General features: G+C 36.1%; 1 protein-coding gene across 1 annotated transcript in view; it reads left to right on the plus strand.

The window, feature by feature from the left end:
• The window catches only part of TAF1B (TATA-box binding protein associated factor, RNA polymerase I subunit B), a 49746-nt gene that overhangs the window by 12603 nt on the left and 21106 nt on the right, over positions 1 to 16037 (plus strand). The window contains exon 8 of the mRNA XM_067294284.1: positions 1630 to 1729. Coding sequence (XP_067150385.1) covers positions 1630 to 1729 — 100 coding nt within the window. The remainder of the gene's footprint in view (positions 1 to 1629; positions 1730 to 16037) is intronic.

Here is a 16037-nt window from a genome sequence, read left to right on the forward strand (position 1 = left end):
CAGATTGGTGAAATCATTTTAAGTGCTGGGTTAATTCTAGTTGAGAAATGGTTTTGAGTGAGAATGTACTTTTCATTTTAAAGGTACTTTAGATTCTTTTTTTTTATTATTAAACAGAAAATTCAGTTAAAAACATTTTCAAACAAATTTAGGATGTAAGCATAGCCTTCTCTTGCAGTAACTGGCCTTTAAATAGAGTTTTAGTCAACTTTCATACATATATGCTAAATAATATGCAGCAAGTGGTTGGTTAAGGCACCGTCCTGAGAAACGGAAGGTGAGTTTGTAAACTGCCTTAGGCTCAGGAGGGAGATGAATCCTCTTCAACACTGGATACTCTTAACTGTGAAGACATTGTTCTACTTTATTTTTGTTCTTTTTTCTCCAGACATGTTTTGAATCAAAGTGACTGATTGCTGTGCTTTATGATGAACTCTGTGCTTCTGTCTGTGGAATCGGACCTGACTGGCGATATAAGTGTTTAGATCTCACCCCACCTTGGGAACAGATATAAAACCAAGCTTTACAAACACCGGAGGAACCCAGGAGGGACTTGCAGAGTTTTTAGGCCCAGAAGTTGCTAGTCTACGTAGCAAGATGGGAGGGATGCTGTATAGAAGACACAGCTGGCAGGACAGAAAATTGTTCTCAAATCTGTAACGTTATTTAAAGAGCAGGGACTTCTCTGTTGAAGTGTCATTTTTTTCCAGTTTAATTTAGTATTTTAATAAAACTGTTTTGGAGAAAAGGAGACAGGAAGGCAGTTCTACCTTAATCCTGTGGGAGACCACTAATATGCTTCTGTCTGGAATGAGTAGTGTCTGGTTCCTTGTGAGGATCCCTACTTGTTTAGTGCTTGCTTTGCCTGATGTGAATCTTAGCTGAGATGTTAGATAAGAGCAGGTGTTTTGTGTGGTAGTGGTTTTTTTTTTTTTTTTTTTATTGGTAGCTGTTGTTAAATCCCATCATGGAGATACAAAAAAGTAAAAAAAAATCCAAAGCATTACTACCAACCTCTTAGCAAAGCCAGGTTTTAACTAAAAATGCATTATTTGGGTGCAAATACAAAATAAATGATTTCATATTTATTAGTATACAAAATTGCTTCTGTTTGTACCCAGATAACACATTTTGATCAGAATGTAATTAAAGGGGTTCAGTTCTGTGTATATGCTAATAATTCTGTGATTTTCCTCCCAACCCCATTATCTGACTCCTCCAGTGGAAAGTGTGTGTTTAATTTTTAAAATTTGACTTTAAGCTTTAGGATGTTGAAAGAAAAATTCCATACCACTCTAAGGAGTCTTTAAGCAAGTTCAAAAATGTAATAGATAAAGAATGTGCAGAACAAGCTGTAGGTAAGTGTGTTGATTGTAAGCTTAGTGCCATAATGTTATCATTTGTCAATCATACCTGAGCTTGATTTTAAAGGCCCACTGAATGATTGAGCTGGTTTTCATGGTAATGGAGCATTTAAGATTGTGTAACTTCAGATAGAATTGCTTAGGCAGTTTAATGCTGATGTTGTATCAAATCTGAAATTGATATGTTTTATGTAGTAATTTTAGAATAAATGTGCTTTTGTCATGCTAAATACTATATAGATCTGATCTTCATTTTTTTATGCAGGTTTGTTGTTGAAGGTCATATTCCATATTTGAATGTTTTTCAATGTTTTCCGGAGAAGATGAAATTATATGGACTTGATCTGAAGATCTTTTGTGTAGAGGTAATTTTTTTTTTTTCTTAAAGGGAAAGATTAAAAAAAAACACAGCTAGTTATCTTGTGGTATTTTTAATTTTTTGGTCATTGTACTAACACATTGATTAAATCTGTTTTTATGTTGTAAAATTTGTGTTTCACGTTATTGGAGCCTGTGCAGAAACCAGTTCACTTAGTGGGTCAGTCAGCCTTAATCTTTAACCAGTGTTTATTAGGCTGATTAACTAAGTTAAAACAAAATCAATAAGTACTTGCGGTGAAAAAAAGATATTCAGAACAGGTTCTTGGAAAATTGGTAAATAGGATTTGGCTTCATCCTCTGTCAGGGCAATATGTTATCTTTTTTGGTGCTTATTTAAAGTATCTCTTGAATTTGTTTATACTTACTTTTTTAAACTATGTTTTAGAAACTACTGTCTCATTCTGTTTCTTGCTTTACTGGTTGAAATAGATTAAACCTAGAATCTACATAAAGGGTTATGGATCTTCTAGAAACTGAATGACGTTGGACAGTCTTGAGTACGATGTAAATTGTTACTTATTTAGGGTTGCTATGTAGTTTGGTCATGACTTCCCATTGGTATTTGTTCTCCAGAAAAAGAAGTTAATTATAGATTTCTGAGGTGTGCAAATAAAATGTTAGCTTTTAAGAGGAGGAAGCAGCAATTCTGCTAACATGAAAAGCTAGATTTTGGTCTGCTATAAAGTGCTCAAGCCCTCAGTGATGATGATGCGAGTAATGTTGCTATTTTGCAATACATAGCTTGTATTCAATAGGCGGTGAGCTTTATTTTTGGGGGTTTGGGTTTTTTGGTGTGTTTATGTCTTTTGTTTTTTTTGTCTTGCCTGGGTAACTAATAATTTTGACCTCAACTTTTAAAAATCAGGAGACATAATTAGTATAAAGCCTCTTGATTTCTGTCTTAGACCTCTTCTTAACAGAAGAGGTGCATCAAGTTGAAATGCAGACACAAACTTCCCAGCGAGTTATCCTAGGCCTTCTTATTTGTTCGTTTGTTTGGGTTTTTTTATTTACATATATTCTCTATCTCTTTTTTTGTTGTTCATTTGTTTTAGTTACATATATTCTCCATCTCTCTGTCTTTCTCTGCCTCCATCTCTTGGAGATATTTTTGCCTCTCAAAAATGGTTACATAGAACCTATATTTTGGGCTGACCAAATAATAATGTGCCTGACCCTACAAAACACACACCAAAATTTTCATATGAATTACAGCCATAAAACTTGTACCACACGCCTCAGAAGGTGAGAGATGTGGTTGAAAGAGAGGAGATGGCAATTGTCCTTTCAGGATCCTACTGCTTTCTTATGAGATGGAGCTGTTTCGGGCATGCAGAATGATCTGATGGCAGCTCCTGGTGAAGCTGATTTCATCAGTCCCTTTTAGCTTGCTTTCCCTCAAAACTGCAGATTTGGATTACCCAATTACTCCTCCATAAGCACATTTTCACTATTAACTGTATAATGTCCTGACCTGGGAGTTGTACTTCACAGCTTGAGAGCCATGACTTCACCACTTTAGTTTAGTTTCCCCTTTTATATAAAAGAGGGAGTATACCCACTTCACCCTCCCTCTTACATGCATAGCATGCTCATACTTTCTTTTTTCACAAACAGGAAGAAAACTGTCATTTCATCTGATATTTTTTTGTCTTAACATTGCTTATGATGAGTTTGTCTAGTATGGTCTGTTATTTAGCTTATAGCCAATTGCATCTGTTCTAAAAGCTGAATTCGTGTAACTTGATTTCTGCACAGAATCCCTTGTCTGTGATACTGAAGCCCCTCCCCTCCATGTGTAAGTGCATATGCATAATGATCAAGTCATCTCTTACCTTTTTCTTCGTTAAGATACATAGATTAAGTTCTCTAAGCCTAATATTGTACAATTGGTTTTTCAGTCACTGGAGTATTATTGTTGCTTTTTCTTTTGAGCAATATCTGTTCCATACTCTAATTGGTCCTTCAGTAATGTATCCTCAGGTTTATTTTATTTTAGCACATCTGACTATATCGTTAGGCTGAGAATTGCAAACAATAACTACAAGCTGTTCCCTACACATCAGGTTTCAGAACTGATCTCGCTGCTTATTGCAGCACTGATGAGATTGCCAATAGCTTACTGTGTCCAGTTTTGACATCTGAGTTTTGAAAAATTTGAGAGCCTTGGTAACTGTGGTGGAGCAGGAGGCTAGGCTGTGTAATTCTTCATCCTGAAAATACAGTCTGTGTTCTTTTCTCCTTGATATCCTGTATGTAATGTTCTGTAGTCAGTTATGTTCAAACACTTTTTATCAGATTATGATTGTTATAACCAGGTGAGTTAAATGCTCTAACTTTATTATTGGTTATTGTTTGAGTCTTTCTTTGGTGAATCTAAGCTGCAGACATTATCAAAAATCTAGATAATGGACATAAGTATTCAATGTGTCTCTTCATATTTTTGAACCAATATTTAGTGCATTTAATTGTATCCTGTGCTAATTCCCTGTAGCAAAATTTTTTATCAGGTCGTGTGGTAACAGGTTGGAGGACTCAAAGTTATACTAAGCATCATTTTTATCAGTAAAATACAGACGAAACCTAACTTGATAAGACACATCTTATATAAAACCACTCTTGGTGAATTATATTAAAAAAAAAATCAGTAGCAATGTCCCATATACCCAAAATATACTGGAATTGCACAACTTGAAGTTGTCATAGCTTAAAATAAGAAATGCAACAACTATTGTGTTGAAGTTAGCCTTTGATAAAAAGGTTGTGCCTAAATGCGTGATCGGAGGGTTCATGGGGTAAAGAGCAGCAGTAGCAGGTTGCTCCCACTTAGTTTTTAGTTCGGAAGCTTTAAGTTTCTGCTATAATAGAAGAAAAGCAAGTTTTCATCTTATTCCAGAAAATTGTATTTTTCTAAAGCAGATTTCACATATTCTCATTCCATTCAATGAAAGCTTTTTCTGTGCATAAAGAAAGAATACGATACTTGAGTTTTGTTTTTTGTGCGTTTTAGGCAAGAGGTCAAGGTTTCTCTTCACTATTTGCAGTTTGTTTAACAGCAGTAAATCGCTTCTGATGCAGAGACATGTCAATAGTTAATGAATCTTTGATGAGCAGTCATGTTTTCTCTTTTAGGTGAAAGTCATCTTTCTTTCTTTCTTTCTTAATGCAGAGGATATTTTGCTTTGAAATCCCACTAGTGTAGAAGTTAAAACTAATTTGTAAATGAGTAGTACTACGTATAAAGTTCTGTGGCTAATTTGTTTTATCTGAGGTTCTTTTTAATAGTATCTGTCTTGCAATGGAGCAACACACTAATTCACTCTTCCCTTTCTGTTTGAAGTAGGGATACATCCCTAAGATACATACCTTCCACTTTTGCTTTTAGAGGTTTACCTGTCTCTTTGTATAAAATTGTTCAAAAGCATCCATTTTCTCTTGAGCTAGCAGCAACTTTTCATTGCCATAGATTTATTTTTTTCCTTATATTTTTGACTGGGGACCTACATACCCTATTATCTTTTAGGTAATTATTTTGTTTATGCCTTAGAGTTGGTTCTGCTTTGCTGTCTTAAGTTTACATTTAACTTTCATTACTTTTTATGGCATATTTTACCCTTAATGCACTGTAGAACATTTATGTCCATAAATAATGTTTGGGTTTGATTCTCACGTTCTTAATACCTATGTGTGTGTGTTTGTGTGTGTATGCATACGTGTATGTATGTATAGGTAAGCAGATCACTCCCATGGGTGTTGGGCAACTTGATTTACCAAAGTATTGAAGATAACAAACATGTCATTTTGGAATGTGTGCTGTGTGTAACAAGATAGGGGTAGTCTCATAAATATGTTTCAGATCATGTTCTTTTGAAAAGCTTCTGGAATAGTCTCCTTTTTTAATTCACAGGTATCTGGACTTGTGAAGGAACAAGATGTATGACTTCAGTGAAGTTCCCTTCTTTAATTCTCTCCTCCAACATTAAAATAATTCCTTTCTCCCTAAAACTTAAGATTTTTTTTTTTCTTTTTTAAGGTTACGGGGACTAGGAGAAAGTTGAGCATGGTTGCGAACATTAAAAGGTGGCTGCTGTTAGATTTCTGTTCAGGAAGTGTCCACCAACCTGCCCTGGAAGACGAAAGGAACGCATATTTACCAAATTTGCTTTGCTATTTCCTTTCTGCCCAGATGTCCTGGTGTGTCGTCATGGGATGGCTTCACCGTATGAGTTTCTTTTATTTTTCAACTGAGAATGGAGTAACTGCAGAATTCTAGGTCTATTTAAAACCTCCTGTCTTCTGAGAGGGCCATCAAGTACTTTAATTTCTATAATGTTTATAGAAATGTTGATATACCTTTGCAGTCTTGAAAACTATACCTTTAAAACACATTTTTTTGTTTCAAGATTTAATTTCATCCCTCTCTGCTGCCTTCTACTTATTTGTATGATCCATTGAGTATTGTTGCCTACAGCAAGAAGTGTGTTGATTTAGACAGCTTGTGTTCCTTGCAACATGAAAAAATTAATATCCAGGTTACTTTTTGGATGTCTTAGTATACGTTATTATTCTTTCTGTTTCCTTTTAAGCATCCTAACCTCAACTTACCTTTATTAACAGAAGCTCTGGTCAGTTTGAATTCTGCTCTGTATAATTCACCTACCTCTGTTGCCTAATCGTCTTGGTCTCTTGATAACTCTTACAGTTATTCTTCAGGTTATTCTTCAGGTTTCCGTGATACTGAAATTCCTTCTAACCTTCCAAATAAGAGGGGTGTTAGCATCTTCCTTACCTTTGCCTGTGGAAAATTCTTGAGTGCAGCCTGGTAAAGTTGCAGCAGTATGTTGTATTTGTCAGAAATTAGCACCGTGGACAGGAGGAGGGAGAAGACTCCCGAAACTCAGCAGCATTTCAGGATTTTCTCCCCTTTCTTCTGCCTTTGCCATTGCTTGCTATATTGTACTGTACTGATAAGACTTACTCTACCCTTACCGGAATTTTTTTCCTTACAGTACATCTTTTCTTCCTCATTTTTTTTTTCCAAGCATTGTTTTTCTTTATTTGTATGATGCTTTCTCTTCCATTTTTCCTTTCTTATTTTTCAGGCTCACTGAATTTATTTAGAGTATCTGTAGTCCTGTGACACTGGCCTCTAGCCTTTGCTTTTGTCCCCCTGGTATTTCTCTTTCTTTCAGGGTTAATAGTTTATCATTCTACATTAAAATGCTGTCTGTTATCATCTGTGTCAGATTTGGCCTGTAATTCTGGGCAGAATTTTAATTCCTCGTACTCCTTACGCTGTGATGTTGGCTTTGATGGGAAAAAGGGCAAGTCTGGAAAGCAATCCCCACATGTATATGCTGCCATAAGAAAAGGCGTAGTTCATCCAGCGTCTTCCTTTTCTTTAAAGTAGCCTCTGGCAGATGTTGAAATAGGTACCATACGTATTTCTAAAGAAAGACTGGAAGACTCTTTAGCTCTTTTCAGAAAGTTTTTCTTTTGTTCAGAATGTTTTATTGTGAGTATGATGCCTTGGGATTTTTTTTTTTTCTTAGAGCTGGAGGAGTATATACCTGGCGCGCACATGCACGCACACTCTCTCTCTAGCTTTATTAAATTTCTTTCCACTCTTATTCAGGAGTGAAAGGCATGCTTTAAACATTGATAGATGATCTCCCTTCTCTACACTGCCTGGAAGCCCTCTAATTCTTCTGGGTTTTTTTCTTTTTTCTTTTACAGTTTTCTGTAGCTTGTATTTTCTTTTTGTTCTTTTCCTCCATTTCTTTCTTTACCTTGTTTTGTGTGTTTTTTTTCTTGCCTAATTTCATTCCTAGCAGCAGTTTTCTGTCCATATTTCTCTCTTGCTAATCCTTCCACCACCCTTTTTTCTATATCAGATTTAATCAAATCTCACTTTTATTGAGGATTTTAGAGATCTGATTTCTGAGGTGAATTTGCCAAGCTTTTCTCCGGTATCGGGGTAGTTCTGTTTTGCTCCTCTGTCTGGCCTGCTTTGTTTCCCAGTGGAGCACCTATTTTTGAGTCTTGAGTATTGTTAAGAGTTACTGTCTTCCACTGAGTTCGTCTGGTAACTTTTTTTTGATTTGACCCCCTTATATCAGCTAGCTAGTTTGCAAAGAAGAAAAGGCTTTTCCGAGCAGCCCTGTTTGTAGGTTGTGCTGTCGTTCTTCCCTGTTGGCGCCGAAGCTTCGCTTAGGTTCTCCTCTTATGACCTTACGAAGGTTGCCTGCCTGACGGGGTATTTTTAGCTTCCATTTTTCCCATTGTCATTGTATTATTTTGCCCAGGACCCATGCCAAGCTAATTATTCGATCGTTCATGAATCTTCCCTTTTTGCATTTTTTTTTTTAATATTAATGTTGAGAGTCCTTTGATCTTTAGAATTTCCTAAGATTATTTAGAACCAACATTTGTGTTTCAGAGAGTTCCTCAGTTATTTCCTTGAAGCTTCTTGTGTGGAAATTACGTGGGCCTGTCATTTTTAAAATACTCAGTTTTATCAGATGCTGTTCTGCTTTTTTGCAGACATGAATTTTCTTGTCCTTGCACACCATTTTACAAGACGGATCTATATTCTTTTTCCAGTTACAGAACAAACTTCCTTTTTTTTTTTTTAGTATTTGTTTTATGACTTAACTGTTTACATGTGGCATTGAAATTAAAAGGTTTTTCTGGCAGTTTCCTTGCTGCTTACAACTTAGTTGCTGTTTGTTGCCTCTTTTATCTTGGAGCTTGTCTCTCTGAGCAGGATGCAGCCAGGCCCCCTCTGCTTCCATTTGTGCCTTTCCCTGTTCCCTTTATCACATTATCCCACATAAAAAGAGGGATAAGGCAGCACTTTCTGGAAGTGTCGGTGACCTGCTGAGACTGTCTTTGGAGAGGTCTAAACTGTGTGCTTTCACATGTGTTTTTGTATCTTTTACTATCCTATTTGAGAGCAAGGTTTAAACTCTGGACTTAGCTTGTGCAACACTACCAACTGTTGGAGCTCTTCTCTTCCATGTTCAAAGCGGTTTTATAATATTAATCATGGGTGTTACAATAAGGTGAAACATTGCTGAGTTTCCCTGTGTCAGGAGGGTGAAGATGTCTGTCCTTGGATTTTGGCCCACTTTATGATTCTCTTGATTATAGTCAAAGTTGCAATTGAAATACAGTTATTAATGCCTGTGTCCCATAAGCATTTTCTGCCTTGTGCCCATCTAATAACTTGGTTGCTCAGTTTAGTTTGAATTAAATGGAAATGTGCTGCAAAAATGTAGTTGAACCAATTTAACATTGTTCTAGCATAGTAAAAGCCATTTTGTTCTGTAAATTAAAATTGTCAGTTAAAGTAGTTTAAGACTCCTACTAGTTTTGGTTTCCCTGTGAATGTTGGGGGCAGAAGAATCGTCAGCCTGAAGGAAAACATAATTGGAGGATTTCTCATGGATTAAGAAAAGAAGATTGCTCAATATTTTGATGATTACCTGCTATATGTGACTGAAACTGGGACTATACTGGACTATAGTCTTAAGATTTGAAGGCTAATGGCTCAATTTTAGATGTAACTTGACATTCAGTCCTCATTAATTTCTCATTATCTCTGCCAGCTTGCTCTGAAGTCTGGGGTTCATGTAGTATGTCCAGTTAGTATTAGTTGAGCAGCAGAGATATGTTCTGAGCAGAAGTAGTATTATATCAGTATTACAGGTTTCTTGAAAACTAGTTTTCAAGTTTGCAGCACAGAATAACACATGGAAGATGTTTATCATTTATGTATCCAAGTATGTTACCTGGCTTATTCATGATGGAAACGATTGCTTAAATTTTATTTTTGTATATACTTTGAACTGTTTCTATTTTGTTTGCTGCAGTTAGGCACATATCACAAATTGATAAAATATTTTACTGCATTTGAAGTGTCTAAGATTAGGTAGATAGGATATTCCATTGGAGGCTTTGAAAAGGAGCTACCTGCTCCACTTACTTTAGGAGTGAAGTTTCATTAGATACCTTAAAGGTGAGTATAAGTTAGTACTTAAGAAGGATAGAGAGAGTCTAGGAGATAGACATTATTAGAGTATTGATGCTTCTCTCTTCCTGTCTACATTCAGTTCTTTTCCCTGAGGGTTGGGCAAGCTTAGTATAATCTGGATGCTGTTTTCACTCAAGTTGGTAATTCTCCCACTTTGCTCTGAGAACAAAGGATAAGCACCTTTTCATAATTCTTTTGGATGCAGAAAAATGAGTATTTTCTCATGTAACAGAGCAGTGAGCTCTATCGCAGCACAGAAAAAAATGATGTCTATACTCAAATCATGCATAGGAAACCACACAGTGTCCGTGAGGATGTTGTTATTTAGGAATGGCTTTAGCAAGGCTACTCGTACCTGCCTGCCTTGGTACTTAGAGCCAGGGGCTAGATATTCTGGGTAAACTCTGTAGTGGTGGCTTACGCTTATGTGACATAAACTGTTGTTGGTGTCACAGGTATTATTTGTCCTGCTCTTCTGGCTGATTTCTCTTTCAGGTTTGACTGCTTATATCATTCTTTGGTTTGTACCCTAAATTGGATGCAGTGTGGCTGAGTACTTTTATACAGCAAATGGTATTTCATGCTTTGGAATCATTTTATATCAAAGATGCTCTTTACAGGTGTATGATTTCATCAACTTAAAAGCAGAAAGATTAGCATTTGCTTCATTACAGCATTTGGATATGTTAATAGAAGTTTATAAACTTGACAGTATTTCTTAAGTGCTCATGTTTCTTTAGTTGTGGGTGTGGATTTAGTGTCCTAATTATAGTACTCTTCTAGGAGGGGCAGATGAAGTGAATCACTGTTTTAGGGCTTTATTTGTCCCACCTTCTAAGGAGGAGTGAAATTCCTCTGTATATATATTTTTTTGTATTCTGAATACTGCATGAGGTCACTCTACTGAAATTCTTATTATGGAAATGATTTATACTATTTGGTGACTGCTTTGGTATTGCTAATTTGATAGGTGACAAAGATGTATTCTCTAAATAAACATTACTGTTTTGAAATCAGTCTTAAAATGAGCTTGCTAATAAGCTAAGCCATTTTCTAGTCTGAAGATGCTTTTTATAATAAAATCATCCAGTGACCATTTCTGATGAATAAACCACTGTAGAAAAAGTAAAATTCATGCCATTGATGCAAGTAAACACTACTTATGCTTGCAGAAGTCATTTTTGAAGAATCCTAATCTTAAATTAAAAAGCCCAGTGTAAACAGAAGTGGTACATATGAATTCCTTTGTTCTTATTTTTTTCTTGAAAAAATCTTTAACTCTGTTATAAGCAATTTGAAAGAAGTCTTGAAAAATGCTACCCTCTTAACCAGATTGCTTGCAAAAAACAGCCCCATTGTGCATATACTGAAATACTTCATCTTCCAAGCTCCACAGTTATGAGGATACAGATGAAGCAAATACAATCTGAATTTTCTCAGATTTTGATTCTGTCCAACAGCTGACTAAAAAGTATCTTAAGAGACTATTTAGAGAAAAAAAGTAGTAGGAAAAAAAATGAGTGGGAAGGAGGAGAGCTTAAACTCAAGTCAGATACAGTGCAAGTTTTGTTTCTTGGCATCCTTACAGTGGGTAAGCATTGCACTCAATTTTTAGTTTTCTTTAAAAGAGATTATAGTTCATTGACCTGTGAGCTGCTATTATAACACACAGATATACTTTTTCACACCAATGTCTCCTTTGTGTCCCAGTACCTCTGCAAAGTACCTGTCAACAGATAAATATGTGCGTTGTTAAATAGGCGGTGATTTTTAGTTCTTGACCAAAAAAATGCTTAAAGCGTGTGTGTGTGTGTGTGCGTGTGGTTTTTTTTTTTTTTTCATTTATGTACAAAATTTATATTAGTCTCTGAAAGCTAGTGTTAGAAATAATTCTAATGTTGTAGCTGGGCTAATAACAGCTGCATGTTCACAAACAGCATCATGAAGGGATTGTGGAGACCTGTATAATTAAGACCATGCAGAATTTTAAATTAAGACTGGTACAAGAACATAGTAGCATTGATAACACCAGCTTTCAGAGAACAATATAGATTTAAATTTATTACATTTTAAATTTAAATATAAACAATATAAATTCCTGACTTCTAATAAAGGGGTAGAGCACAAAGCAGCTTTATGTTAATGTATAAATCCATCATGCCCCCATGTTTTAAATGCTGTATGGAATTCTGTTTTTCCCCCCTTTTCTTCCCCTCCCTCGTCTCAAAACGTTACAGAAGAACTAAAAAAGATAGGGAGAATGATTGTAAGGATGATTAAATGTTTGGGACAATTTTCCTACAAGAGATAGCTGAATAGATTTCAACGTAATGAAGAGGTGACTTAGCGGTAGATGTGGCAGAGATGGTTTGTAGAAAGTCTTCGGGAGCAACTGTTCAATGTCTCTTTCAATACAAAAATTGAGAAGCTTCAGATAAAGCTTGCTAGTCTGCAGGTTCATAATCAAACAGCAGGAAATGCTTCTTTATCCAGTTTGTGGGTGATTTGTGAAACTCCTTGCTGTAGTACGTTCTGGATGTTGAGTCTGATAATGACTGGACAAAAGCCTTGAAAGAAAAGGTAGCTAGACTAATAAATTCGGAGACCTCACTGCTGACTCAGCCACAAATTTTGTGAAGCTGGACAAATATTCAGAAAAGTGTCATTAGGGGTTGCTCAGCTGCTGAATTCCTCCCTCCTCATCCTGGTGGCTCGCTGCTGGATGCAAGGCCAAATAGATCTTTTTGGCCTGATGTTGTACAACCACTCTTTATGTTCTAGGGTTGCAGTTGGGTTTCAGTTTGTGGTTTTTGTGTTCTGGAGAGATTTTTAAGCTTGTAAAACTTCATTTTTCATTAACTAGTTATCTAACAACAACTTTTTTTAAAAAAATTCATAGTTCCAGCCTTTAAGTTAGGTGAGCTTAATGATGTCCTTTAAATTTTCCTTTTTGAGATCTGGGGTTGTTTCTTATTCAGGTCAACTTAAAAAAAAAAAAAAAAAAAAGGTTGAAAGATGATTAAATGATAAGTATGCTAAATCCTTGCTTGAAAGGGATATCTCTAACCTGTGGCAAAGAATCTTAGGTAATGAAAAATACTAAGCCTTCCTAAGCAAAATCTGCTTTTTGGAAAGAAATTTTGCATGGTTGTATTTTCTAATGATCCTTTTGGATTTTTGGTGGAGCAGCTAAGGGAATTGCTTATTTAAAAATTTACCAATTTTTTATTTTGATTGCAAAACTTCCTAGTGATGAATAGTTTTGGTGGTCCCAGATCCAGGAGCAAGAAGGAACATTTACAGGAATCCCTGCCTAGAAATGTAACAAGAGGAGACACCTGACAAACCGTGCGAGAGTAAGTAACAGGTCACGTGGGAGCTATCCTGGAATGGCAAACCCAGCAAATAGCAGGTTACTTTTTTTTTTTTTTTTTTTGCTGTTTATCTGTAATATTTCTAAACAGGCTTCCATTCTGTGCAGTTCTTCTTTGGCCTAAAAGGAAGCACAGGTTTTGGATTTGTGAATAGATAAGCTAATACTGTCTTCTTTTCATGTCTTTGAATAGTGATTAAGGTTTTAAAGTTAGGTATACAGCATTTAGAAATTACTGGAATGATATTACTTTTAGTTGAGACTGATGTATGAGTGTGCTCGATTGTAGTCATTAATCATTTATCTCATATTGTTTCTAAAACAAGATAGCGTCTTAATTTAATATGGAGGGAGTGATGAGCTGTTCAGCATATCTTTTCTTAATTTCATGTGGGAGTTTAAGCCTGCTTTAGTGCATGCCATGTAAATCCAGAACAACTGCAGAATATTTGGTTCTTTTTCTTCTTTTGAGGCTCCTCATTAACGCTTGCCCAGTCATAGCGCCCTCACTTATTTGGGGAATGTTTCTTTAGGACTGGGCTGTGAGAAATGGTATATTGGTACTTTCGTACAAGGTGGAAAACTGGGACAGAGAGACTTGCCTGAGGCAACAGGGTGAGTTTGTAGTACTATCATAAATAGACCTGAAGATTTCCCAAAGCCTGTAAGCTTTTCCCCATATTTTTTTTATACCGGCTTTTCAAAAGGATTTTGTATCACTTAATAGTCTGATGGTGACTAATATCCCTGCCAATATCCATTCGAGTAATCTTGCAGCTTATAGGAAACTGCAGGAGTTTGGAGTGTCTCAGAGACCAGTTTTTGGTGGATTGTATGTTTATATTTTAGTTTTGTTCTGATTCAAACTACATCATTCCTGACTAAATCTATTAATTAGCTCATTAATACTGGTCAAAATGCTTGTTCTGCTTTTTCCCAGAGAATTCAAACTGGAATGGCAATGTCTTTCTGCTTCCCTGGAAAGTGTATCCACCAAGACTTGCCTTCAGACAAGCTCATCTATTTGCCGAGATCCTTTAAAATCCCCTTCAAGGTCTGGTGTGTAAGGATCATGAAGAACCTTCTTTTCCTAACTAAAATTTGAATAAGCTTAACTGCCATGTTTTGGGGGTTTTTTTATGGTAACTCTCTAAAAAAATTTCAAATTAAAGCACAAGCCAGTCATTCTTGTTTATTTAAAAAAATCTTAGAGACATAAAATTCCAGCCATACAAATTCTGCTAATGAACTATGCTACTTTTACTTTCCAGAGCAAACAGCAATTGCTGCTTTGGTCTGTAAGGGTTTTGGGCTGCATTGTAATCTTTATTTGGTTGGGGGGATTCTCTCTATATGTGTGGGGTTTTTTCTTTCTCCCTTTGTGCTTTTGTGCATTTTAACAGGTGCATGTAGTACTTTTTCAGGCTAGAAAATAATGCAGAATGAAAATAAGGGTGAGGCTTTTATTAAAAAAAAAAAAAAGAAAAGAAAAAAAAAAAAGCTGAGGAGGAAGTTCACTACTGAAAGGGTTATTGTAATCAAGTTTATCACGGGAGCTTGCTGTTGTGTAACAGAAACTTTAGCTTGTCCATACCTGTCTTAAAGCATTACTTAATGAAGAAAGAAAACAAACCTACCAAAATATTTATGAAATTCAATAAAATTTGTTCCTAAACTCCTAAATTTCAATGCATTAGGTCAGCTGAGCTCCTTATTGGATTACTGTCTTTGTTTGTAAGAAGACTTCACGTTTTATAGAAAAGTGGTATTTGTCATTCAGACTTACCTTGTGAGTATGAGTAGGGCAGCGCTCAAACATGTCTCTGTTGGTTTAATATTGAAACTCATTTATTCACAAACCACTTTGGCCAGGAATCATTTAATGAATAAAATGTCTTCCTCTGAAAGTAGAATACTTAAAAAGTCACCCATACATCCAAATAAAATCTCTCACCTTTGTCTAGGAAAAGAGTTTGTCTGTGAATGCTCAGTTAGCCTTTTCTCACGTGTGGCTCACTGGCTCATCTGCCCGCCGTCTTGAATGCTCCAGTAAAACCCATGTGTGTCAATTCAGTGCAGTCAAACATCCTAGCACGCCTAGAATATTTTTTCTCAAAAAATGCATAAACATTGTTTGAGTCATCTTCTAAATGAATCTTTTTTTTTTTCCTTTCTGTACGAAGATCCTTTTCACTTACTCTGCAACAACATTCAGGAGTACTGTGGGATTTTAAGTTGAGTAGCTGTTTCAACTGAGATTTTAAAGGGCAATCATCAAGGGAGGGAGAGAGACTGCCAGTGTTATTTCTCACATGATTTTCAAATGATATCTTGGCTGCTTTTTTCCTGTCCATTTATTGCCAAGCAGATAGCATGGACAGCATGTTTGCCTGGCTCCAAGATGGACAAGTTGATTATATTGTCCTGTGTTAACTACTTCAGTTATCCTTTCTGCCTGATGGGAGGCTTGTAAAGCAGCAAGTTTGAAGATGTGCTTGATCTCTTCATATCTTTTCTAGTGGAAGAGCTCTTAGAAGCTATACATTTTCTTAGCAGTTATCTAAATGGAGTCGTAGGAGTTTCACCCTTCTTTGTTCTTCCTGTCATGTGGTTCCCTTTCAGCAGTGCCAGGCACACCCTTTCACGGTTACATCAGCAGCTGGATGTGATTCATGGATATCAGGATTTGAAAAAATGTATCCGCTCAATCCACATAAAAATGACAGTACCAAGTCAGATGCAAGGTCCATTGAATCTGGTCTCCTGTTTCTGATAGTGACTTAAGAAAGAATGTACAAGTGGAGTATAATGGTTCTTCCCTAGCCTACTTTCGTACTTTCCAGCAGTTCCCCAGTCTGGAACGTTTCTACACAGCAATGGTAAC

The sequence above is a fragment of the Apteryx mantelli genome, chromosome 3 (assembly GCF_036417845.1).
Source record: "Apteryx mantelli isolate bAptMan1 chromosome 3, bAptMan1.hap1, whole genome shotgun sequence".
NCBI classification, from domain to species: Eukaryota; Metazoa; Chordata; class Aves; order Apterygiformes; family Apterygidae; genus Apteryx; species Apteryx mantelli.